The sequence below is a fragment of the Epinephelus lanceolatus genome, chromosome 22 (genome assembly GCF_041903045.1).
Source record: "Epinephelus lanceolatus isolate andai-2023 chromosome 22, ASM4190304v1, whole genome shotgun sequence".
NCBI classification, from domain to species: Eukaryota; Metazoa; Chordata; class Actinopteri; order Perciformes; family Serranidae; genus Epinephelus; species Epinephelus lanceolatus.
In genome coordinates this window covers 5,046,609-5,073,229 of record NC_135755.1, presented here as the reverse complement: position 1 = coordinate 5,073,229, position 26,621 = coordinate 5,046,609, and the positions used below count along the sequence as shown (strand labels likewise).

General features: G+C 43.4%; 2 protein-coding genes across 3 annotated transcripts; one reads left to right on the top strand and one right to left on the bottom strand.

Moving 5' to 3' along the window:
* Positions 1-786: 786 nt before the first annotated feature.
* On the top strand, positions 787-18,750 carry LOC117245828 (uncharacterized). Its single transcript, XM_078163820.1, has 24 exons — positions 787-867; positions 2,869-2,971; positions 3,257-3,598; positions 3,737-4,024; positions 4,122-4,250; positions 4,456-4,583; positions 5,001-5,120; positions 6,861-6,959; positions 7,127-7,201; positions 7,474-7,521; positions 7,868-7,981; positions 8,486-8,638; positions 9,039-9,128; positions 9,443-9,526; positions 10,024-10,128; positions 10,428-10,535; positions 10,952-11,071; positions 12,127-12,285; positions 12,577-12,684; positions 12,911-13,030; positions 15,275-15,433; positions 15,727-15,834; positions 15,979-16,098; positions 17,180-18,750. Exons 1-24 carry the CDS (start codon positions 802-804, stop codon positions 17,222-17,224), a joined length of 2,991 nt encoding a protein of 996 aa, XP_078019946.1. The 5' UTR covers positions 787-801; the 3' UTR covers positions 17,225-18,750.
* A 142-nt stretch (positions 18,751-18,892) lies between these two features.
* On the bottom strand, positions 18,893-24,841 carry LOC144459626 (Fc receptor-like protein 5). 2 transcript variants are annotated; one of them, XM_078163924.1, is made up of 7 exons: positions 22,962-24,841; positions 22,812-22,856; positions 22,311-22,574; positions 21,924-22,130; positions 21,087-21,332; positions 20,253-20,498; positions 18,893-20,126 (listed from the first exon to the last, which is right to left on the bottom strand). In XM_078163924.1, the coding sequence occupies exons 1-7, from the start codon at positions 22,990-22,992 to the stop codon at positions 19,972-19,974; spliced, it is 1,194 nt and encodes a 397-aa protein (XP_078020050.1). In that variant the 5' UTR covers positions 22,993-24,841; the 3' UTR covers positions 18,893-19,971. The 2 variants fall into 2 exon arrangements, with proteins under 2 accessions (XP_078020050.1, XP_078020049.1); XM_078163923.1 differs by having other exon boundaries at positions 21,924-22,169; positions 22,962-24,836.
* Between the last annotated feature and the right edge of the window lie 1,780 nt (positions 24,842-26,621).

Below are 26,621 nucleotides of genomic sequence, written 5' to 3'. Positions count from 1 at the left end.
TGATTTCATCCTCTGCTTGGAGAGAAAGGAGATCACAAATCTCATCGTCTCCCCATTTTTTGGACATTTTCAGTTACTGTAGTTCATTTTTGCATTAGCTGCTAACTCCTGCTAGCTGCTAGCTCTTGCACGATATCAAAACATCACACCCATCCCATCCATGGTCCCGTCCTGCTGCCTGTCCCTCGTGCACAGACAGTTCACGAGGGATAAAATTGTACCTTTTATAAGGAACAGCGTGGCAGAATAACAGTGTGAATTTCTGTCTTAAACAAGCAGTGTAAATGTGACACCTCACATGCCCTAACTTTAAGCCTTAATAAATTTCTTTTACTGCAGTGTATTATTTTATAACCGGTAACCTGGCAACTGAGCTCAAAGTTCAGATGTCCATAAACTGAGGCAGTCAGAGTGTAACTTAACTCACAGATAGCAATAGTGTTTACACTGGAACTGAAACTTAAACCTAATTTATTGACATGTATTTTTAGAAAGTATATCATCAACCAGTCACATCTGGTTTGAATCTTCTTCAATTTGTGTGATTATTATTAATCTTCCTCTTCTTAGTAGTAGTAGTAGTAGTTTCATTTTGTTAAAGTGCTTATCCAGAAGGCCTGTGATTTAATGTGGTTTTAGTGTTTAATATGTTGCTGATCGAACATGCAACTGCAACAGACATTTGCACACAAAAAACAATACACGGCACAACATTTGGAAGGAGCAATTACTCTTATTGCTTAATGAACTACATGGAGCTGTTGATAAAAATTATCTCAGTAAAGGGTCGGGAGCTTATCAATGATTTACAGACTTTGGCCGCAATCGCACTCAGGTGAGTTGACTGAGACGCACAACATTCAACAGGTATGTGGTCTTTGTCTCACATTTAATCTAACATACAGTAGAAACTTTAATAAAAAAGTGTCTGCATGCTGAGTTATGATCTCTCTCAACCACAACGTCAGATAAGAACAGATAATTAGGTCTATAGTAAAGCTTTTGTGTGCGAGGGAAAATTGCATGCAGGTGTGAAATGTATTTCAAATTTAGGTCAAGTATAAGTGAAATGTTTTCCATTTAAAACAGCCTTGAAATAATTTGGAATGTTGAGCACTTTATCAAGACACCTGTTTCTTTTATATATTCTTAGATTTTAGACTTTGTAACATAGAAAGGGCTTTTGTGTAACTTAAATATTAAATGAGCTTCAAGCTTCAAAACACCTTTTAATTCACTATGGGATGTTTAAATATGCTACAAACGTGACATGTGTGGTAAAATGTGAGTTTTATTTATTGAAGCTCAGACAGACTTAGACAAGAGAAAGAAAACTGTACGACAGAAGTGAAAGTATGATGTCATGACTGTGAATATTTGTACAAGAGTTGTCACCACAATGAATGAGAATGAAGGAAAAGTCAATGTGTTCTCACAGGTGCTGAGTTTGTGGGAATCAGTCAGATCATCTATTATAATGATGTATAACATGTGTAACTTACTTTAGAGCACAGGAGGTGGCAGTAAAGACATTTTCATTTGTTGGAGTCTCCAGGACAAGTAAAGAAAACAAAGTTCAAATGAAATAATCAGTGTATAACACAGCTCCTCTGATTGACTGCTTTCTCTTAAATGGACACTTAACTGCTTTTTAATCAGCTTTATATCATAGCAAATGAACTTTGGTAAACGTAAAAGAGTTTGGATTTTCCGGTTCCTGCTGAGCAAAACTCCGCTAAATGACACAAAACGTGTCATTTGGCTCTCCGGCTATTACTTGAACTACAGGTTGTTACTCCTCTCATGTGTGCCACATTCACTTCTCCCTTGTTGCTCTTCCTCTTCTCTGCGGAGTAAATCCCGGACAAGCCCCGAGTGTTATCTCTATGACAGCTTAACAGCCCCGAACTGTAGTTGGGAACATGCTAGCTCATTAACTTTGGTTTTAGCTGGTAACTAACATCTAGCAGACCACTCTGCAGAAGAAAGTATGGCAAGGCATTTGAGTGCCGTTCACCAGCAATGGCTTTATTGCAGTCTTCACCACAAATCAACAAACATGGCCCTCTCATGAGGTTAAACAGTAGCCCTCAGCTTATCTAGACACTTCATTCTGCTGCTGTCAGTACTATTTGTGTATATCTTCACCATGACACCCTGAGGGAGCTGCTTCCCTCCATACACCATGAAGTACACGTCACATCCTCACAAGTTACCCACAAGGCCACTGCCCTTTAAGGGGAAACAGTGGGCTGCCACCATGGACACAAAGATTATAGAAGCAGCCTTAAATGTTATCAGAAACATATTTAAATGCCCCGTTTAGCTGTAGTATGGACAGTTTGTGAACACTAAGTCGGCTCCATACTGTTTCCTGCATAGTGAAGACGAAGGCTGGAAAAAAACAAACAGATCAAACAGTAAAACTAAGCAGCGTTGATCAAATTTAAACCAAGATTATGTCACTGCATTGCCTATTTCTCACCTCAAATGTTTTCAGAGACATGTTTTAGTTCACTGTTTAAACGTGAGATCATTGTGTCATTATGTCACCTTCCAGCGGGAGTGTTAATCCATTGAGCTGCATTGCATTCTGGTAGTTGTAGGTTTTGTACCTCTTGAGCAAAAGCAAATGCCACAGCCCTTTTCGCTGTTTTCTCTGATCGTGAAGCATCATTTTGAAAAATATTTGTGTCTTTCTGCTGCAGAGACAGCCCAGGTTTATGAGAAAACCATCTTTCCTGCAGTGAAATACCTCTTTCAGCATGTTAAGATATAATTTGGGTCCAGTTTTAACATGGAGAACCACTGAAAAGCCTTTTCCCCTGAAGCGTAACACCGTCGTCACTGTTTGCTGTTCATTTTCAGCACTCCATGATGCTCTTCCACGCAGACAAAAGGCCCCTTAAATCTCATCTCAGACCCCTCAGTGTTCTGGTTTTCCATCTCCTCCTAACACACTCCTGTAGAGGTAACTCACACACAGATACATCCTCATAGGTCACTATTATGTCACTGATAAGTCAAAACTATGGGGTGACCACCAGAACTGCATGTTTCCTGTCTGCCTTCAATCAATGAAGGCTAAAGTGTTGACAAGAAAGAGTCCCAGTTATGTTTTAATACAGACGTCACTGCTGTGTGAAGACAATATTCTGTGTTACTAATGCTGTGTCTTACAGGAGTGGGTGAAGCCTCACAGAGTTGAGCAAATGTACTTCCTCTGTGAACATTAAAACAGACATTTGTCTTCCAGGTCAGTCTCAGCTGATTGGCTCCTCTCAGCCAATAGTAGCAACACTTGGTGATGACATCATTTTGCCATGTCGTCTGGAGCCTGCAGAAGATGTTGCTGGCTTGACGTTGGAGTGGACGAGACCTGACCTGAACCCCAGGTTTGTCTACGTGTGGCGTTCTGAACAGGAACTTGTGGGTAAAAAACACAAGTCCTTTGAGGGAAGAACATCACTGTTCGTCGATGAGCTGAAGTTTGGAAACATTTCACTGAGACTGTCCAAAGTCAAACTCTCTGATCACGGAACATACAGATGTTTTATTCCAGAAGGGGAAAGACAAACTTTTGTTCAACTAGTTGTTGGTAAGTTCATAATGTATGTGTTCATGGTGCATGTTTAGCTCAGTGTCTCTCATTTTGATAATATCTTAATGCACTATGCACGAGCTGTCACTTCCAGTAATTGCACTGTCATTCATTTTTCTTTTCTCTCGTCATCAGGTGCCGTCTCCTCACCAGTCATAACTTTAGCAGGGATTGATAAAGCCACCAGTGGAGTGGTGTTACAGTGTGAGTCTGCAGGCTGGTATCCAGAGCCTGAGGTGTTGTGGCTGGACGGTGAGGGAAAGCTCCTCTCTGCTGGACCTACAGAGACAGTCAGAGGTCCTGATGACCTCTATACTGTCAGCAGCAGAGTGACTGTGGAGAAGAGACACAGCAACAGCTTCACCTGTAGAGTCCAACAGAGGAACATCAACCAGACCACAGAGACACACATCTCTGTTTCAGGTAAAAAATGTACATTTGTATAATGTGGTCATTGTTTCAAATAGCTGAGGCTCAGTTTTGTGTAAATGTTTTGTTATTTGGTTTTTTATCATTTCAGATGATTTCTTTAAGGTCCAGTCAGGTTCTTCCATCATCACTGGTTTGGCTGTTAGTTTGGCTTTTTGGATCGTCATGTTTATTGTGTTACTTCTCCTTTTTTTGTGGAAATGGAGGCAAGATATAATCAGTAAGTCTCAAATTAATTTAAGTGCTGTGTGAATGTTATTTTCAGTTTATAGGTTAGGGTGTTGATAAAGGTGATGATTGTCCAGTGTCTTATTTTTATTACCCATTCTAGTAATTTTAGACAGAAATGTCTCTATGCTGTGATAACCTCATAAAATGAAAGTAAATGTCATATCTCATAAATCTGCTTCCTTTGTTTAACACAGAGACCAAGAAAAGCCACTTTCAAACTGGTGAAGACGAAAAGAAGAAGACTGATAAACCTGTTGATCAGTTTGTCACTGAAGAAGAAATAAAGCCTTTGAACGAAGAAGAGGAAAAGAAGAGCAAACCGGTAAGTAAACAGGACATTTGGCCTCAGTCACCAACATCTTAAGTAGTTCTTAAATAGCAGAATGTTTGCACCTGTGTTCTCACCATGACGAATCCCATTGTCAGCTGATTCTTATTAGCACAGGTCAATGCCCTGCAGATGTCTATAAAAAGACATGAGACTGCAGTTCCATGTGTACATATAGGAACTAAAGAAGTTGAGAGAAATTAGCAAAGAATCTGAAGATTGAAGAGAGTGGAGCACCAGACTCCAAACATTAAAAAAAAAACCTTAGGTCTGTGTTTTCAAAGGGAGGTGCTGCTACAGAGAGTATATTCCAAATGAGCTGTCATATGTAGTAGTGTCAGGAGTTGATAAGAAATAACAAAAACAGATGCATGGAATGCTAAAAATAAGTGTTCAACCATCAAATTACAGATGCACAAGAGTACTGGGGGCAGAGGCAAGCGCCATGGGGCTGGTCCAGCTGCGCCTGTGAGGGGGAGAGGGGCAGAGAGACAGAAAGAGAAGTCAGGGGTCGACTCACACAAGGTTTCTGTAAGTTGGTCTAATGACCCTTCTGTTATACTTGAATTTACTAACATTGTTTATCCTTGGAGTCAATTCGACCCTAGCAATTTTAACCTCCAGAAAATCAGGTACCATAAAGCTCCAGTTAAAAGCCCAGTCCCTTTTCCTAGCCCGGTGTGGCTACACATTTTGACAGATAAAGGTCTGTCTCAATTAGAGGCCTGGTCTGGTTGCCAAGCAGTTCATTGTTATAGAAGTTCTTTGGATGTATAAAACAGGTTGTTGGCTAACAACTTGAGCTAACATGAGTTAGATGTTTAGATCGCACGTAAATGTTTAAACTTGTGTCCCTGTGGAGACGCTACACATGGTTAGCTCAGTTAGATTCTCCACCGTTCAATCGTTCAGTTCATTTTACTGAATCCATGAGCAGCAGAGAAAAAAGTCATTTCACATTTACCAGCATGACAAAAACAAGGTGACTGCCTTCTTCTGAAGCTGTCATAAAGTCAGAATATGTGTCCATTCCTCCTTTACCCTGTGAGTTATTCATATTCCTATAGTCTGTAAGGGTCCAGTGATCAAAAGACTCAAAAGATTTTAGCATCAAATATAATCCAAGTTGTGAGTATTGTTCTAACAGTTTAAAGTGTCGGCATGTGTTAAGTCTCTCTTTCTCTGACGTGTTGTCTGTCGGATCTAGATCAAATGAACGACTCATTCTTGATATGTTATTCGAAGCCAATTTTTTTATACAAGTAACGTTCACACTGGTCTGTATAAACAATTTCATCGTATTTTTCTATCTTTGTTGAGCAACAGTTTTATGTGAAAGGAATTAAAGGCCTGTCCCATAGAGATGCCAGTCCCTAATATACGCCCATTGAGTTCAGTGATTTAAGCAAATAATAGCCTGGGCTCTTAAATGAAGTTTTATGGTACTTTATGTCTCTTTGTCGACTACTTAAATATCCCTTTAAATAATGCCCCACCCACCCCCTTATACATCACTACCTATATGTGACTATGGAAAAATATGCAAATTACCATAAAATCTCACTGATTGAACTAAAATTTGTGTTGTACAGGATTTATATGATCCTATATTACACAGGGGTATATTATCCACAATGAGCAACCCAATGTAGGTCTGCAAGTCACATCCAAGTCTTTCTAACTGTCCACATTCACACGCCTCCCCTCTAAATATGTCATTTTAAGTATATCTTTCTCAATTTACAATATTATAAAGAGCACATATGCTGATTGTCTTGGACATTGCTGACAGCATATGAGGTGGGGCCTGGAGCCATTTTGATGACATCAGCAGCACTAGGACTAGGAGCACTAGGAGATGCCTCATAATCAGGATCCTCCTCAACATTGTCGAGAGAAATCGTTTAGAAGGCTGCTGTGCAAATCTTTATGTTTGCTCCTCCCCTGAACTATCAGTGTCCTCAGGGGAACTGTATGTCCCTGCTCTCACGTCACGGGGAATATCAAAGCTCTCGTGCATAGTATGCCCCCAACCTCATGTCATGTGAGCGATCAGTGGTTCTAGCTCTACTACAGGTATGGTTAGGTAGATTAAGCCCCTAAAGCAGAGGGATGTTTTTGGAACATTATGAAACTGCATGTTACAGTGACCTCAATATCATCATAAACAACCAGAAAAAAATGTGTGTAAAACAGTGATACTTATATGTTTTATGGAGCTAAAATATGTCCTTCACATCTTTATTAACCTGCCAAAATAAAATATTGCAGCAGCAGCAGCAGCAGCTCCAGGAGGAGCAGCAGAAAAGGAAGGAGGCTGAGAGTACAATTCAGACCCTGAAAGAGAAGTTGAAGACCCAGAAGCTTGAGGTTTGTCTTTACATTTAACGCACTAATTTCAATTTCTATGTCATCGATAGTGTGGGCACAATCAGGCTTCTAGCAGTTTGTAACTGCTGCCTTCATTTATTTTGGAGTATAACTACAAATATTCATGTTTCTCCATGCATTTCCCTTCATCTTCTTCCTGCTCCCAGTATGAAAGTAAAGAAGCTGAAGTCCAGCGACAACTGCAAAGCCTGAAGGAGGAGCTGGAGACCAAGAACAGGGAGGTTCGTCACCTCAAATGAATCTCTCTTTCACTTTACCTTATCTTGAGCATCCTATTCGTCCACATTTCTCGAGGCAGCAGCTTTATGACACAGTGCTGTTTAGGGAAATGAGGGAAACTTTTTAAGATTTTTTTAAGATTAAGCTCTTAAAAACCATTAAAAAAAAGGGACCAGGATCAGCAGTGTTTCTGACTCTGATTTAGGTGTCTTTCTGTTGTACATGTGCTCATATGCCTTAATGAAAGAACCTGTCTCTCTCTGTACCACTTTAGCCTTCAACCCAGTTCGGGGAAAACAAAGTTGCTCAGTCTGTGTCTTTGGTAAGTATTCACATATGCAAGGTGACCTGTAGAAAGCAATAAACTCAGCACAAAGTGAATGTTGATGATTATTTTATTTTTGTGTATCAGGATGCCTCATTATGTATTTTATGATCTATATAAACCTTAGAGCAGGTGATTGTAAATGAGAACAAATGATGACACACTAAAGACTGTTTACACTTAATGTTAAAACTATTAATTTTATCTTCCATAAATCAGTATATAATTATTTGTAGAATACACTTGTAGTGTTGTTTTATTTTTCACCGTATGTTTTCACTCATTTGATGTAAAACAATGTGTTATTGTGTTGATTTTGGTATCTATTTTTTCTGTCTCTTAGCTTCCCTGGACAATAATCCACAGACAGACACTTGAGAACGAGCAGCAGTGGAGAGAACAAGCTGAGAAACAAATTCAGGACCTGAAACAGATTCTGGATAAACAGATTAAGGAGGTTCTGACATTTGCCTTTTTAACAACTGATTTCTTTGTATCTTCATGTGCTTTTTTTATATTCTCTGCTTTATGTTAAGTTTATTTACATACTGAAATTTTCATTACAAAAAAATAAACTGTTCAAGTGTCTCCATATGCACCTGCTTTTATGTGTTCATGCAGGTGCAGCAGCACAAGTTGGAAAGTGGAATATAGACTGGAGGTTTTGATGAATGATAAACACAGCCAGTCACATCACTGGTATCATAGCTCAGAAAGAAGCAGAGCCAATCACAGTGGCGCATGATATATGAAATATAAAAATCATGTTGCTGTCTGGATGGTGCACAGTGGCAAGACTTGAATACTCAGCATTTTTTTGTCAGTACATTAGTACAATGGCGTGAGAATAATGAGTATAAGTACAAATAAGTACAATTTTAAAAAGTGTAATTTTTTTTGCCCTATTTAAAATCATGTCTTTCATCTTATTTCTATTCGTCTCTCTCCTCTGTCTGAGCAGCTCCAGGAGGAGCAGCAGAGGAGAGTGGAGGCTGAGAAAAGAGTAAAGACCCTGGAAGAGGAGCTGAAGACCAAAGAGAATGAGGCCCAGAAACACCGTGTCCTCCTTGCTGGACAGCAAAATACCACACACACAGGCAAAGGGAATTTAAAGGTCAGGGAAAAAAACATTTTTTTATGATCACCAGAAGAGTGTTTAAATTGTGAATGTCGTCAAAGTCATAAAAAGGCAGGAGAAGTGGAAGGATTGGGTTACTGCAGGCAGGATGAATCACAGCTGACTTTGAGCTGATTAAACTAAAAGTTCACCTTGAAACTATATAGTGTGAAGGGTTGCTTGTATTTTCTAATGACTAGAGGTCAAAGTGGGTAACTTGTCATTTATAACTGAGACTGAAGTATAGCTCAAGTTTTGAATGTAATAGACAAATTCTATTGTATTCAAAACTTGAGGTGTACTTGACATATTTGTGCAGGTGTCATGTCCTCATTCACATGGCCTTATAAACTCATGACTTGCATCTTGTCTCTGTTCATCTCTCTGTCTGGTAAAGAAGCAACTTAAGCAGCGTATCCAGAAGCAGCAGAGCAAAGAGGAACCTGAGACGGAGGTGCAGACCCCGAAGGGCAAAAAAAATGTCAAGGTCAGCAAAATACCAAACGTTTGTAGCGCTGCTCACACTGGTTGTTGTGCCACCATGAAAATAATAACTTTTAATATTGGTTGACACCAAGTAGCATCCAAAACCCAGTCAAGTTGAATTTCAGACTGAGACCAGAATAATTAGAGTCCTGTTTCATACCAAAACTCATAAACCAGCAAAACTGGCGATTTCCAAATGAAAACAAAACACATGTAGAAATTTGCCCTTTAAAATTCTTCATTGTTTCTTTGTCACTTGTGCAGTGTTGTAGTATACTCATCTAAATATGTCTCTCATCTTTTCTGTCTTCCCAGACTAAAGACAAACAAGCTGAAGTCCAGCAGCTCCAGGATGAGAATCAGACGATGGAGAACAACCAGCAGACCATGAACCAAAAGGTGGAGATCAACAAAAAGATTAATGTCTTTACTGTAAATGTTCTGTTCATGAAAATCTGGGAAGATGGGAAATGTTGTTTCAGACTAGCTCACTACCATCAGGAAAAAATGCTGTGTGAGCACGAGAAGACATTTCCATCTCATCACAACACATCTGTAGCTCTTTCACTGTTCATTGACACTTTTCTTTTCAGAACTCTGCTCTGTCTTTGGCCAACAACATGATAAGATGATTTAATTTTGTCCGACTTCCTTTAAGACCTCATATGAACAGACTCCTTTAAAACTACAATAAGAGAAAGTCAGATAAACTAATTATGGATCTGGTATATTGTTCAACACTGTATGAAGACCTGTCAACACTATTTACAGATACAAAGCATATGACATACATAAATACATTGTATTTTACCAGGTGTGTTTAACCTTTTTTGTCCTGTACATCACACTCATACAGAAACACATAAGGTCACTTTGCCTGTGCTGTGTTGTCTCAGGATCACAATCAGCCAGCCAATCAGGACTCAGCTAAGAAAGACATCACAGTGGATGGGGTCAACGTGGATGGCAAATATGTTCGTCTCAGCAACAACTCCGAAAAGGTAATTTCATTATGTCTTCATAAACACCTAGAGAATTCTACATGAGCACATATCTCAAGTTTTATAGTCACACAATAAACAAGTGTAACCATAGATATCCCAAAGGGGGTCATTCAAACCCAGACAGTGATTTTACCATAGTCCAATAGAACCACAAAGACTTCTAGCAAACTGACTCACACACTGTCCGCACTGCTGTATGTTACATTCACGATGTTTTGTGAAGACGTGTAGAATATTAATTTAATTAGTGTCTCTTTGTCTTATCTTCGCTCTCCCACTGAATCTCCCTCCTGCAGGACCAACCAATGGGAGGCTGGGAATTACATATACGAATCAACAAAAGAAAACCCATCAAATACCAGTTTTACCCCTCATTCATACTGAAGGCTGGAAACACTGTCACTGTGAGTTTTTCATGACTGTTAGTTGATGTTTTTTCTCTTTGTTTCTTTTCATTCTTTGTCATTTATTCAAATCTCACTCTACCTCAACTGGTGAGAATGCTGTTATCGAATGAAACAGCTGGGCTAATTGTGATGAGGTGATGAAGGAGTCAGCTGACTCAATGTTTGTATGTTTTTATATTAAACCTAACCATGTAGTCTTTGTGTCTAAACCAAACAAAAGTGAAGGTGAAACCTAACGACACTGCTCCTGATGTTTACAGGCATTAATTGATCTGATAACAGTATTCTGAACATCTTAACTCATATCTGACACACATACATTCTTATAATGTCTATTTAATGGAGTGATAAGATTCAAAATTGATGGCAAGTATCTTCTTGTATGGTGAATCTGTGAAATTTCATCTTTTCAGATCTGGGCTTCAGATTGTGGTGTCAGCTGTGAGACCTCTACTGACCTGGTGTGGTTTGGCCAGCAACCCTGGGGCACTGGAGAACAACTGCTGGTCACCATCTACAGCAACACTGGAGAGGTCTGACATCACATCCCATCACATTTGTTGACTAACACATTATATGACCAACAGTATGTGGACACACACACACACACACACACCTGTCCACCTACATAGTGTATGTTGGTCTGCTTTGTGGGATTTGTCAAGGCCCCTTAGTTCCATTTCAGAGACACCTTAATGCCATAGCATACAATGATACTGGAGATAATGACATTCTTCATGTTTGTAGCAACACTCATGGAAAGAGCCTTTCCTGTTTGAACTTTACACTGTCCCCATGCACAAAGCCAGGTCAATGAAGAAATGAGTTTCACCAGTTTGATGTGGAGGAAATCTACTGATCTGCACAGAGCTCTGACCTCAACCGCCAACTGCGAGCTCAGCATCAGTGTTGGACCTCAGTCATGTTCTTTGGTCTGAATGAGAGCAGATCCCTGCAGCAGGTTCAACATCTGATGGAAAGACCCGACACCAGAAGAGTTGAGACTGTTTGAGCAGCAGCAGATTAGTGATCATGATTTTAGACTTACATTTAAATTAGGGTTGGTTCACTGTAAAGGCCTATGACCTCTGACCTCTACTGTCACTTCTGTTTTGTTCCTGTTATTTGATTGTACCCATTGCTTAAGGGTCCATGTCATTGGTCCAACAGCCCATTGGTTCGACATCCCATTAGTCCGACTGTCCGCGGTGCTAAACGGCTCCCGGCAGGCGTATTTCTACCTTGATGATGCGCCGCGACCAGCTCTGGGTCAGCTGGGAAAGGCTTGAGGTGGAGCTGGCTCACGGCTTATGTGTTTGTCACTTTCTTTTTCATTTTAACCCACACCATGATCTTTTCCTGACCCTAAGCAAGTGGTTTTTGTGCCTAAACCTAACCAGACCTTAACCACAGGGCATCTTGATGATTTCGGAACTGACTTCAGAACAACAATGGGTTTAATATGGTCGGAACAATGGGATGTCGGACCAATGGGCAGTTCCCCTGCTTAACACTAAACATCCATCTGTTAGCTGCAGAAATCTAATCAGTTTTGTGTGTGTGTGTGTGTGTGTTGCCTCTCTCTCAGCTGGAGGTAAACACAATGCTAGGGCTTCCGAACTCTCAGAGTAATCTCCAGCAGCAGCAGACTCACCTGGTCAGTCAGGATTCAGCCATGGGAAACATCACTGTGAGTGACATCGACCTGAAGGGCAGTTATGTTCGTCTCAGCAACACGTCCAATAAGGTAATGCTGTGTGTGAATGAACATTGTGTGAGTTCTATATGAGCATGTGCAGTGAGATTCATAGCTGTACATTAGGAAAGTGTATCCAGGGATATTCCAGTGGGTCATTCAAACCTACATAGTGATTCTACCACAGCCAATTAAAACAAAATGACTCAAAGCAAACTGAGTCACACACTGTACAAACTACTGTATGTTAGACTCAAGATGTTTTGTGAAGATGGCCCATGTTAATTTAATTAGTATCTCTTTGTCTCATCCTTTCTCTCCTGCTCCATGTTCCATTGTCAGGACCAACCATTGGAAGGCTGGGAATTACACATACAGGTCAACGACAGAAAACCCATTGTGTACAAATTTTCCTCCTCATTCAAACTCAAGGCTGGAAACACTGTGACTGTGAGTGTTTCATGATTGTGTTTATTTTTTCCTCTCTGCATGAAGAAAACTGTGACTGAAACTCAGTGCAGGCTGTCACAGCTTCAAACATATACTTTACTTTATACTGGGACACTGTAATAACTCACTCTAATAACTAACTCATGGTCCAAACAGATATTTTGACTTGTGGTTAGTGAAGTGTTTCCTCTGCAAATGTCTCATCTGTGATGTTTGCTACTTTCAGATCTGGTCTTCAGATCGTCCTGGCAGAAACAAGCCTCCCACTGACCTGGTGTGGCAGAAACAGAAATCCTGGGGCACTGGAGAAGAACTGCTGATCACACTCTACAACAGCACTGGAGAGGTCTGACATTATCTCACATTTAAAACATTAACAAATACAGTACATGGCCAAAAGTATGTGGACACACAGACACCTGTCCACACAGAAACATTCTACATTTTACATTCATGAAACATTCTACAGCCAACTGGACAACAGGGAGAAGATACTGAGTTTGATCACGATATTCCATGTAATCAGAGCTGATACTAAGTACACACAGATCATTTTAATCCACTTTGATGAAAGAGATGTTTACACAGATCTAAGACCTGAGGCAGGAAAAAAAAAGAATCCAACAGACCTGATTAGACTAAATATATTTTCAGCCAGGTACAATTTGGGTCTCAGGTTTAACCTGTGAAGACCTTTCATGCTGTGAGCCAGGACCTATCACCACTTATAGTAGCTGACCTCACAATTTTTTAAGTCTGAATGAGAGCAGATCCCTGCAGTGGGTTCAGCATTTAATCGAAAGACTGAAACCAGAAGAGTTGAGGCTGTTGAAGCAGCAGCAGATTAATGATCATGGTTTTAGAATTCAAGGATTCAAGGAAGTTTATTGTTATTACCGGAACATGTTGGTACATGAAGGCAACGAAAATTGTACTCAGGTCCTGGTGAGGGAAACAAAGATAAAAGAAACAGTAAAACACTAATAACATTGCAATAGATATCAATAAATAAAAACATAAATAAGTGTGTAGAGGTAGTGGGAGGATGTAGCACCATAATTGCACATGCCCATTAAGTGCATAGTTGAAAGAAAATAAATTTAAAACATAAATTAAACAAAAAATGTAAATGAAATATAAAAAAAGGACCAGCAGCAATAAAAGTTCAAGAGTTCAAGAGTCTCACAGCTTCTGGAGAGAAGCTGTTTTTCAGCCGGGTGGTTCTTGCCTTTATGCTGCGCAGCCATCTTCCCGAGGGGAGGGGGGGCAAACAGTCCATTGGCAGGGTGGGTGGAGTCCTTCATGATGCAGAGGGCTTTCCTCCTGCACCTGGTGGCATAGATGTCTGACAGGGTGGGTAGGCTACTGTCCGCGATCTTCTGGGCAGTCTTCACCACCCGCTGCAGAGCCTTCCTGTCTGCAGCAGAACAGTTTCCGTACCACACTGTGATGCAGGAGGTAAGGATGCTCTCCGCCAAACACATGTAGAAGGATGTTATGGCTGAGCTTCCAAGTCTAGACTGCTTCTACTTCCTCTGGAAGTAGAGGCGTTGGCAGGGCCGCCCCTCCCTAAACGCAGAACACGCGCTGTGCGTAGGGCCTCATCTTCCATGGGGGGGCCACATTTTGCGCAAGGGGACGCATTTGCACATATGCGCAATGGATGCGCACATGCGCTACCGTGAGGCGCGCGTAGAATCAGCTCGAGGAAGTAGAGAAGGGACCTGACCGCCCATGCGTCGCTGCAATGATTGACAGCACTCGACATCTGAACAATCAGAGGGGTGCGCTGGCAGGCACTTGCAGAGCTGCAACAGGTGAAGAGTTGTCGACATGTCGCCCAAAAGAGCCTCAGGAGTGTGTGCGGGGACGGTAGGGCGGGCGGGGGTGCTCCACGGAGGGGGAGACCCGAGCCTCGGGAGTATGTGCACGCAAGGGACAGCGGGCGGGCTCCACGGAGGGGGAGACCCGAGCCTCGGGGGTGTGTGCGGGGCTGGGATGCTCCCAGAGAGGGGAGAGGGAGAAATATAACAAAATAAGATTAAATAGGAAAAACCTGTCTCCCTCTTTTATTTTATTTTCAGTGTTTAATCAAGGGTGGGGGATTGAGGTGGTGGAAGTTACTTTCTTTTGATGAGTAATTGATGGCTATTTGTGACTCAGATTTGTTTATTTATTTATTTCAGTTTGAAGTTATTTTTATTTAATATTTATTTATTTATTTCAGGTTGAATTTTTTATTTTATTTGACTCATACAGCCAAACTACTGTATCTACAGTACATTTGTTATTGCCAGTAAAGGTTGTCAAGTTAAATGGCAAGTTGTTGTACGGTCATTTTGTACCTATGATACATTTGGGATGGGGGCCTCCAAATAAAATTTCGCTTAGGGCCCCAATTTGGTCAGGGGCAGCCCTGGGCGTTGGTGGGCCTTCTTGATAGACTTAGACTTTAGACTTACATTTAAATCAGGGATTACTATTACAACTGTTTGGTTCCTGTTATTTGACGTTATCCATCTGTTAGCTGCAGAAATCCAATCTGAGGGGAAGTTAATAAAAATATCTGTGTGTGTTGCCTCTCTCTCAGCTAGAAGTAAGGAAAATGCTGGTGCTTAAGAGCTCTCAGAGTAATCTCCAGCAGCAGCAGACTCACCTGGTCAGTCAGGATTCAGCCATGGGAAACATCACTGTGAGTGACATCGACCTGAAGGGCAGTTATGTTCGTCTCAGCAACACGTCCAATAAGGTAATGCTGTGTGTGAATGAACACTGTGTGAGTTCTATATGAGCATGTGCAGTGAGATTCATAGCTGTACATTAGGAAAGTGTATCCAGGGATATTCCAGTGGGTCATTCAAACCCAGAGAGTGATTCTACCACAGCCAAATAAAACAAAATGACTCCCAGCAAACTGAGTCACACACTGTACAAACTACTGTATGTTAGACTTAAGATGTTTTGTGAAGATGGAGAAGATGTAAATGTACCTTGTATCTCTTTGTCTCATCCTTTCTCTCCCGCTCAACGTTCCATTGTCAGGACCAACCATTGGAAGGCTGGGAAGTACACATACAGGTCAACGACAGAAAACCCATTGTGTACAAATTTTTCTCCTCATTCAAACTCGAGGCTGGAAACACTGTGACTGTGAGTGTTTCATGATTGTGTTTATTTTTCTCTTTGTTTCTTTGTTCTTTGTCATTTATTTAACTCTCCCTCTAACCCTGCATGGAGAAAGCTGTGAGTGAAACACTACTTGTGTGGTAAATCTGTGATGTTTCCTTCTTTCAGATCTGGTCTTCAGATCATCCTGGCAGAAACGACCCTCCCACTGACCTGGTGTGGTTTAGCCAGAAGTCCTGGGGCACTGGAGAAGAACTGCTGGTCACTGTCTACAACAACACTGGAGAGGTCTGACATCATCTCACATTTAATACATTACACACACCTGCCCACATAAAATCAGTCGACATTTTACATTCATGAAATACTTTACAGCCAACTGGGCAACAGGTAGAAGATAATCATTTAATCGTGATATTCCACATGATCACAGCTGATACTAAGTGCACACACATCATTTCAATCTGCATTGATAAAAGAGATGTTTACACACAGACCTAAGAACTGAGGCAGGAAAAAAAGACAAGTATAATCTCAACCAGATATGATTTGGGTCCCAGCTCTGAAACTGTGAAGACCTCTCATGCTGACAGTTAAGGTGCCAGTGAGTAAACAACGACCTGAATGAAGCAGCTCTCACAATAAAAACCTGACTTCAGCTCCATCATCAACCCTCTGTGTTCTTCTCCCATACGAGTGTAAAAGCACTCGTTTGTTACGTTTAATGCTTTAAAACTTTTAATCTATGTAAAGGAACTTTACATATGTAATAATAGACTTACTTTTTGTCCAGAGCGACGTTCAGCAGTTACGAGCCATCACGTGTTTTTAGAATCCATCGAGGAGGGAAGTAATCCATCAGGGAAACACTTCAGAAACATTATAAAGTGATAGTTGTACATTTTATCCACTTATTTCTCAAATACCTAAATAATTATTTACAGTTTTGGAAGCGGCGCTTGTTAGATGGTGGCAGCCATGTTGATTCTCTCGTCCAATCACAAATTGTGTTATTAGATGGTGAAACGCGTGTAAACAGCTGAACCAATGACCGTTGCAAAATAGCGGAAGCGATCCTCAGAGAGTAAATAATGACCAAAATAGTTATCTGTAGTTTACCGAACTAACTAAAAAGATTAGTTTGATGTGTTTATCTAAAACCCGCAAAATTTTGTGTTTGTGTTACCCGACGGGTACCCGCAAAAAGTGCAGGACTCTGCCCTGTGTCCACACACTCTGTTCTGTTGTTCACATACGTTTGGCCATAAATTGCAGTCATTAACTCAGCTGTTATACAGTGTTATTTTCTCTCTCTATCTTGTACCTATAGTACAACAACATTAACACCACTTTTCTCTATCACTAACAGGAAATGGCCAGGGTGTTGAAAACACCAGATACTACTGCTGTGTAATCCAGGAAACTTTAAAATACCAAGTCATCTTCCAAGTTTTATCTGAAGACACTAAAAAATGTATCTTTGTCATCTGATTTGGAATCAACCAAATGAGTCACACCTATCCTGTGAATATGACGTCCAACATTTTCACTTTTTTGTTTTTGTGGTGCATTGAACACTTTCCTTTTGAGGGATTTCTTGAAGGTGGAGAGTAAGGGGGGAGTATCTGATGTCTTTGGGGACTGATTTCCAGAGGGTGGGGGCAGCAATGGAGAAAGCCCTGCCCCCCAGGTGCAGTGTTTGGTTGCTGTCAGCAGACCTGAGGCAGTAGGAGGGAGTGTGCCGGTGGAAGAGCTCAGATGGATTGGGGGGAGCCAGATTGTGGAGGACTTTATAGGTGATGATGAGGAGTTTGAAGTGGATACGCTGGGGGATGGGGCGCCAGTGGAAGCTTTAAAGGACGGGAGTGATGTGCTCACAGGTGCGGGAGTGTGTGAGAACATGAGCAGCAGAGTTGTGAAAATATTGTAGTTTCTTAAGTGCTTTGGATGATGAACCGAAGAGGCGACTGTTGCAGTAGTCCAGTCTGGAAGTGATGAATGTGTGAATGAAAGTCTCTGCAGCTGAAAATGAGAGTGGTGGATGGAGAAGGGAAATATTTCTGAGATGGAAGAGGGATGTTTTGGTGATGTGTTTGATGTGTTGGTCAAAAGAGAGGGTTTGATCAAAGATGACACCAAGGTTACAGACATGGGGGAGGAGAGCACAGTGGAGCCATCAGTGGAGAGGGAGACATTATGGGTGGGTCTGATAAGAGATTTGGGACTGATGATGATGATGATTTCTGATTGTCACAGTTTAAGGAAAATTGGTTTGCAGCCAGGATTTTATTTCAGTGATGCAGTTGGTGAGGGTAGAGTGAGCGGCAGGAGTGATGGCTTTGGTGGAGTTGTGGAGCTGAATGTCATTGGTGAAGCAGTGAAACTGGAGCCCATGGTGTCGGATTATTTGACCAAGGAGGAGAATGTACAGGATGATAAGGAGGTGGCCGAGAACTGAACCCTGGGGAACACCTTGGGAGAGGGGAGCAGTGAGGGATTTGCTGTTGTTTATGCTGATGAACTTATGTCTATTGGAGAGGTAGGATTTGAGCCAGGAGAGGGCAGTGCTAACCTACTGTAGGTGCGTCATTATTAAAACAAAATATCATTCTGAAATGTCATAAAACTGTTATAAAGATAAACGGGAAAAATAAGCTCAAAATATAAAAGTTAGGTAACATAACTTTAGAAATTTTATCAGTATATTCACAGTAAATGTATATTAAAATCTGATTTGATCACTAAAAGCTCCACTGATTTCCTGCCCTTTGAGGTGGAACACAAATGTACATTTACAGCAGGGTCATGTCACAGCTGACCTCTGGATCTTCTTCACACTGAATATATTGTTTTGCCATTCTACCTTTTGTATCATTTGTAATTCATTTTGGATTTTTTTACATTATCTTTTCATAATAAAGAGATAAAGAGCCAAAAGTACATGTTTGATATTTTATTTCCAAGAGTCCTCATACTGATGAACATCATAACAATATTCACAAATATCAACATCCAAACATGTTTATTTATTTTTGTCAGTGAGATACAACTTTACACTTTAAAAAGAGAAACCATTTTGTATTTACAGAGTGCCATTTGTACATTGTTTGATGATTTGCAAAAGTTGTTATGCCGTTAAACTTTTCTCAACTGAGACCACACAATCTTTTTTTTTTTTTTTTTTTTTTTTTTTAATGAGTATTTACAGGTAACTGCACACTGTGATACCGCCAATCACCAGGTTATCAGCTAGAGTTGCAGAAGTGTAACAGCTTTAAGGTATACCATGATTTCAAAATTGATGGTTATCAAATCGTGTACTTCTGTGTCAGTATCTATGACAGTGAAAAAAAATCTCACCTTAATTTTAGATCTTTTAAAAGGAAGAGTTTTTACACATACTTTCATAAAAAAAATGGTTTCAAGTTTAAATTATAGCGATAAATGTTCAACCTTTCCTTTCCTTTAAGGGTCATTCTGACTCTTAGAAATAATACTTCTGTAATATTGTGATACGTGACACCGCAGTATTTTCTAATCAGGTTATTGTACCATGAAAATCTTTTATCATTGCAACCCTACTATTAATATATGAGCATCACTGCATACCTTATAATTCCATATTTATACCAGAACCCTCTGCACTCTGCTCCATAACACTACTGTATTACTGTTAACAATCCCACTGTGTTGTTTTATGTATGTCTGCATGTATGTATAGATAGATAGATAGATAGATAGATAGATAGCCACCTCATCGACATACATATTTATATCTTCTCGTGTGGTTTGTGTCTAAGAAGCTGAAATCATCACCAGCATCTGTTGAGTCTAAAATAAAACACAGAACTACATGAGAAACCTTTCAGCTTTTCAAAAGGCTGTCTGTGGTTTTGAACCTTTTTCTGTGTGAGAAAGTCTCACAGCTGCTGCAAGTATCAACATGTGATGAAGAGAAGTTTGACACCTCACAGCTGTACATGACTTCTTAAAAAAGTAAAAACAGATAGAAATACAATTTAAAACAATCTCAGTGATGGCTTTTAAATTGTTTTTTGTTTCTGTCTTTCCAAGTTTTCCAGACCCAACGCATGATGGGAGGTTCACTGCTTCATTACCTTGATGGCCAAACTACATGTTACCTTTATACATGAGTATCAGTTATGTTTGTGCAACTGTAACTCTGAGTTTCCCACAGTGCAGCAGTCCCACCAGCAGCAGCAGCAGAGGCACCATCACTATGGTGAACACCGTCCTTAAGACGAGGACGACATGTATGAAGAGGTCTGACCAGGGACAAGTCTCTCTGTGATGAGCTGCAGAGACAAGAGAACATATCTGCTGTAACATCATGACAGTATTAACAGTATGTAACAGGTTGTCTCTGAGAGCTGCTGGAGCACAAGTTGAACACTGACATTTTAAACAGTGTCATGTCTCACCTCTGACAGCCATCCAGCTCTCTGGTGATCCTCCAGCTCCAGAGATGTGACACTTGTAGAGTCCTTCATCAGACTTGGAAACACTGTGGATGGTCATCTCTCCTGTAGAGCTGCTCCTGATGAGGACGCCATCTTTGTAGAAACCAGCTGTCAGCTGTAAAGAAGACATCTTCTTCCTGCAGGTCAGAGTCACGTTGTTGCCTTCTTCCACAGGGAGGACAGGACTCTCCAGGATCACTGAACCAGCTGAACAACAAAGGTTTTCCATTAACTTTAAGTTATCAATATATGCAAGCCATTGCTGTTTTTACAGAGCCTCCTGCTCTTTTACATACGTACATTTTCTCATGTTTGTGTCTGAGAGTCTAAACTAAACACAAAACAATCATAATCTGAGAACTCTGACAACTGGCCCATTAAAAATAGTTCCTGCATCAGTGCCTCTGTGGTTTTAAATCTTCTTTTGTGTGTGAGAAAGTCTGAAAGGCACTGCTATTAGCATACACCATAGTCCCAACATAGTCCGATCAGCAGCACCAGAGCCACCATTAGAACAGTCAAAACAGGTATTTAGAGGAGGGGAAGTGCTTCAACACAAGAGCGTATATCTTCTGGAACACCATGACAGTATTAACAGTATGTTAATATGTAACAGGCTGTCTGTGATGCCATGCTTTAGCTTTACTCTGGCACAAATGAAAAATATGTTGGGTTTGTGTTCTGCTCTTTAAAGAACCATCAGTAGATCATATAATAAAACCTCAACAATACATAACACTGCAGATAAATAATCTAATTTTAGCTACTTTCATTATTTACTATGTCGTGACTCACCTCCGACAGCCATCCAGCTCTCTGGTGATTCTCCAGCTCCAGAGATGTGACACTTGTAGAGTCCTTCATCAGACTTGGACACACTGTGGATGGTCATCTCTCCTGTAGAGCTGCTCCTGATGAGGAGGCCATCTTTGTAGAAACCAGCTGTCAGGTGTAAAGAAGACATCTTCTTCCTGCAGGTCAGAGTCACGTTGTTGCCTTCTTCCACAGGGAGGACAGGACTCTCCAGGATCACTGAACCAGCTGAACAACAAAGGTTTTCCTTTAACTTTAAGTTATCAATATATATATATCAAGGGCCTCCTGCACACCTCTTTTAAATAGATACATTTTCTCATGTTTGTGTCTGAGAGGCTCAAATTATCAGCAGCATCTGTCGAGTCTAAAACTAAACACAGACCTGCATACAGCGAGAACTCTGACAACTGGCCCATTAAAAATAGTTCATGCATCAGTGAGTCTGTGGTTTTTAACCTCTTTCTGTGTGTGAGAAAGTCTGACAGTCGCTGCTATTAGCATACACCATAGTCCCAACATAGTCCGAGCAGCAGCACCAGAGCCACCATTAGAACAGTCAAAACAGGTATTTAGAGGAGGGGAAGTGCTTCAACACAAGAGCGTATATCTTCTGTAAAACATGACAGTATTAACAGTATGTAACAGACTGTCTGTGATGCCATGCTTTAGCTTTACTCTGGCACAAATTAAAAATATGTTGGGTTTGTGTTCTGCTCTTTAAAGAACCACCAGTAGATCATATAATATAACCAATAAATAGCACTGCAGATAAATATTCTAATTTTAGCTTTAATTTTTAACAGTGTCATGTCTCACCTCTGACAGCCATCCAGCTCTCTGGTGATTCTCCAGCTCCAGAGATGTGACACTTGTAGAGTCCTTCATCAGACTTGGAAACACTGTGGATGGTCATCTCTCCTGTAGAGCTGCTCCTGATGAGGAGGCCATCTTTGTAGAAACCAGCTGTCAGGTTTGAGGAAGTTGTCTTGTTTCTGCAGGTCAGAGTCACGTTGTTGCCTTCTTCTACAGGGAGGACAGGACTTTCCAGGATCACTGAACCAGCTGAATTTGATGAAATACACTTGTTTGCTGACTTTGTGGGACTTGGTGATATCAATCTCTCCTCTGAGCTCAACATGTTTTCATTTCATCTCAGAAAATAATGTTGTGGATATGAAGCAAATACTTCTCGCAAAACCTTACCAGTGACAGAGATGTTGACACTGTTGCTTCTCTCTCCTCCTTCAGTCTCACACCAGTATTCTCCACTGTCTGATGGATAGACTCTTCTAATAGTGCAAGAGGACCCTGATGATGTCTGCGTAATATGACATGCTGGATCAAACTCCTCAGTGTTCTTGATCACTCTCAGTTTAGTCGAGCCGTCAGGCCCTTCACAGTCAAAAGACACAGACTCATATTTAAAGTGCTGCAGTCTGTCTGGAGTGATACGAAGAAAAGCTGCATCTGAAACCAAGGCAGAAATTGTAGTGTCGCTAAAGAAACATTCAGAACTAGATAAATATGATGTTTATGTTAAAACAGAATTGCCAAAATTACTGCGACAGATTAAATTTGGGCTTTTTGCAAAATACATTCTGGTTTTCACTGGCAAAGTGTGCGATCATGTTAAACTGAACAAAATAAGAGGTCAGTATTCAACCTTGGTTCTTTAAATGGATTTATTTAGTTTTTGTCACTCACCACTTTTCTGAGCATAACTGTTGAGCAGAGTGAATTCAAGCATCACTGGATAAAGAAAGAAGCTAAGTTAAATATCAGACATAGATGGTTCGATATACTGGATGGAAAACTTAGTAAAAGACATAAGAAAAGCTGAGACTCAGTACTCACACAGTCTGAAGCAGAGAGCTGTGACCTCCATGGTGTCTTGCTGCGGACTGACTGAGCATCAGACTGAAATACAACTCAAGTACGTAGGCGACAACTTCCTCTTCCTGTTCAGTTTGTTTCGGAGGTTGATGCAAAAAGTGGAGCCAGAGTCACATTGGTTCAACATACAGTTTGTTAGTCTTGGGTTTTAAGCACAAGAGGGTTCTTCGTGGCTTTCCTTTCCTGCAACCCTCTGACACCAAGGAGCCGAGTGCACGATACAGAGACTGCCCTGGGAATCCCCTGCAGCCCGCCTCAATGGGTTCACAGTGGGCCCTCCACCCATTTCCTCTGCAGATCTCCACAAGCTCCTGGTATTTTGCCTTCTTCTGCTCATGGGCCTCCTCAATTTGGTCTTCCAAGGGGACTGTGAGTTCTAGAAGCACTACTTGCTTGGATGAGTCAGATGTTAAAACCAAATCTGGCCTGAGTGTTGTTGTGGCTATGTGCTCTGGAAATTTCAACTGTCTCCCCAGGTCCACCTGCAGCTGCCAGTCACGAGCCAAGACTAGTAAGCCTGTTGCGGTCTTCAGCTGATCTGGAGGCCACTCTCCTGCCCGGACAAAGGCAAAGCTGCGCCTTGCTGGAAGCTGGTGTTTGGTCTGCTGGATGCCTGTGCAGATGGCATCAGCTACTGCCTTCAAGACCTGGTAGTGGCGCCATGTATACTTCCCCTCTCCCAGGGCTTTAGGGCAGCAGTTCAATATGTATTCCAGGGAACCTCTTGCCTGACACAGTGGGCATGCTGGAGTTTCTGCAAGACCCCAAAGGTTAGACGGGCTTGGCAGGACATCATACACCAACTGGATCAGAAATCCGAGTCTTGTTGGTTCCCACTTCCAGATCTCTGTCCAGTTGATCTTTCGTGCCAATGCCTGACCCCAGTTCATCCAGGCTCCTTGCTGACGCATGACCACTGTCCTGCTGCAGCGCTCCTCCTCCACCTCTGCTCGATCTCTCCTTGAATCAGCTGCCTCCTCTCTCTCCCCTGAGCTTTGTCAAAGCGTGGTCTTGCGTGTGTCCCTAGCCCCGCTCGTCTGACCGCCACAGGACATTGTGCCTCAGCCTGGCTTCTGCACGCTCAACAGTCTCCTGAGCCCGCCACTTCCGACCAGTCTTCACAGCAATGCCCGCAGAGGAAACCCTGGTGTCCGCTGAGTCTCTGTAAAGTAGCACCTCCCTGGCACTGGTGACCTTAAACTCCTCTGTTAGGCTGGTGAATGGAAACTGGAGCTTGTTGGTGTGCCCGTAAAGGGCAATACTGCTGAGGCTCTTCGGCAGGCCGAGCCACCTCCAAAGGTTGATGCTTTTCTTGAAGCCTTCTACGGTGGATGTTGGGACTTCTTAAATCAGCAGTGGCCAGAGAAGTCTAGGTAGGATCCCGTGCTGATAGATCCATGCCTTGAACTTCCCTGGGAGAGCTGACATATCTGCTGCTGCCAGCCAGGTCTTGAGTTCCTTGTGAGTGGACTGGACTTCTGTTGTGTCTGTCAGTGTCCTATCAAAGATCTTCCCCAGACTTTTCACAGGCTTCTCGATCACTGATGGGATTGGGGCTCTATCCACTTGAAAGCGATATTTGACATCCACCTTCCCCTTCCTCAAGACCAGGGATCTGGATTTGGCTGGCTTAAAGGACATCCTTGCCCGCGTGAAGAGCTTCTCCAATCCACGACGGAGCCAATGGCATCCTGCCACTGATGTAGATGTGACTGCTCCTCCTGGTGCAGCGGGCACTGGATTCCTTCTGCTGCTGCGGGCCATGGGTTGCTCCAGGTGCAGAGGTCCCTGGGTTCCTCCTGGTGCAGCAGGCCCTTGGTTTCTCCTGGTGCAGCAGGCCCTGGGTTGCTCCTGGTGCAGAGGGCCCTGGGTTGCTACTGGTGCAGAGGGCCCTGGGTTCCTCCTGGTGCAGCAGGCCCTGGGTTGCTACTGGTGCAGAGGGCCCTGGGTTCCTCCTGGTGCAGCAGGCCCTGGGTTGCTACTGGTGCAGAGGGCCCTGGGTTCCTCCTGGTGCAGCAGGCCCTGGGTTCCTCCTGGTGCAGCAGGCCCTGGGTTGCTACTGGTGCAGAGGGCCCTGGGTTCCTCCTGGTGCAGCAGGCCCTTGGTTTCTCCTGGTGCAGCGGGCCCTGGGTTCCTCCTGGTGCAGTGGGCCCTGGGTTCCTCCTGGTGCAGTGGGCCCTGGGTTCCTGCTGGTGCAGTGGGCCCTGGGTTCCTCCTGGTGCAGAGGGCCCTGGGTTCCTCCTGGTGCAGCAGGCCCTTGGTTTCTCCTGGTGCAGCGGGCCCTGGGTTCCTCCTTGTGCAGTGGGCCCTGGGTTCCTCCTGGTGCAGTGGGCCCTGGGTTGCTACTGGTGCAGAGGGCCCTGGGTTCCTCCTGGTGCAGCAGGCCCTGGGTTGCTACTGGTGCAGAGGGCCCTGGGTTCCTCCTGGTGCAGCGGGCCCTTGGTTTCTCCTGGTGCAGCGGGCCCTGGGTTCCTCCTGGTGCAGTGGGCCCTGGGTTCCTCCTGGTGCAGCGGGCCCTGGGTTCCTCCTGGTGCAGTGGGCCCTGGATTCCTGCTGGTGCAGTGGGCCCTGGGTTCCTCCTGGTGCAGTGGGCCCTGGGTTCCTCCTTGTGCAGAGGGCCCTGGGTTCCTCCTGGTGCAGAGGGCCCTGGGTTCCTGCTGGTGCAGAGGGCCCTGGGTTCCTCCTGGTGCAGAGGGCCCTGGGTTCCTCCTGGTGCAGCAGGCCCTTGGTTTCTCCTGGTGCAGCGGGCCCTGGGTTCCTCCTTGTGCAGTGGGCCCTGGGTTCCTCCTGGTGCAGTGGGCCCTGGGTTGCTACTGGTGCAGAGGGCCCTGGGTTCCTCCTGGTGCAGCAGGCCCTGGGTTGCTACTGGTGCAGAGGGCCCTGGGTTCCTCCTGGTGCAGCGGGCCCTTGGTTTCTCCTGGTGCAGCGGGCCCTGGGTTCCTCCTGGTGCAGTGGGCCCTGGGTTCCTCCTGGTGCAGCGGGCCCTGGGTTCCTCCTGGTGCAGTGGGCCCTGGATTCCTGCTGGTGCAGTGGGCCCTGGGTTCCTCCTGGTGCAGTGGGCCCTGGGTTCCTCCTTGTGCAGAGGGCCCTGGGTTCCTCCTGGTGCAGAGGGCCCTGGGTTCCTCCTGGTGCAGCGGGCCCTGGGTTCCTCCTGGTGCAGTGGGCCCTGGATTCCTGCTGGTGCAGTGGGCCCTGGATTCCTGCTGGTGCAGTGGGCCCTGGGTTCCTCCTGGTGCAGTGGGCCCTGGGTTCCTCCTTGTGCAGAGGGCCCTGGGTTCCTCCTGGTGCAGTGGGCCCTGGGTTCCTCCTGGTGCAGCGGGCCCTGGGTTCCTCCTGGTGCAGTGGGCCCTGGATTCCTGCTGGTGCAGTGGGCCCTGGGTTCCTCCTGGTGCAGTGGGCCCTGGGTTCCTCCTTGTGCAGAGGGCCCTGGGTTCCTCCTGGTGCAGAGGGCCCTGGGTTCCTCCTGGTGCAGCGGGCCCTGGGTTCCTCCTGGTGCAGTGGGCCCTGGATTCCTGCTGGTGCAGTGGGCCCTGGGTTCCTCCTGGTGCAGAGGGCCCTGGGTTCCTCCTGGTGAAGAGGGCCCTGGATTCCTCCTGGTGCAGAGGGCCCTGGGTTCCTCCT

Excerpts from the sequence above, each read along its gene's own strand:
- LOC117245828 (XM_078163820.1), top strand. The coding sequence starts at position 802 with ATGATTTACAGACTTTGGCCGCAATCGCACTCAGGTGAGTTGACTGAG. Across the intron at positions 7,522-7,867 it reads TTGCTCAGTCTGTGTCTTTG|CTTCCCTGGACAATAATCCA; the intron begins GTAAGTATTCAC and ends TCTGTCTCTTAG. Across the intron at positions 12,286-12,576 it reads TCAGCAACACGTCCAATAAG|GACCAACCATTGGAAGGCTG; the intron begins GTAATGCTGTGT and ends TTCCATTGTCAG.
- LOC144459626 (XM_078163923.1), bottom strand. The coding sequence starts at position 22,992 with ATGGAGGTCACAGCTCTCTGCTTCAGACTGT. Across the intron at positions 22,170-22,310 it reads TGTCAACATCTCTGTCACTG|CTGGTTCAGTGATCCTGGAA; the intron begins GTAAGGTTTTGC and ends CATCAAATTCAG. Across the intron at positions 21,333-21,923 it reads GAGCTGGATGGCTGTCAGAG|CTGGTTCAGTGATCCTGGAG; the intron begins GTGAGACATGAC and ends TTTGTTGTTCAG.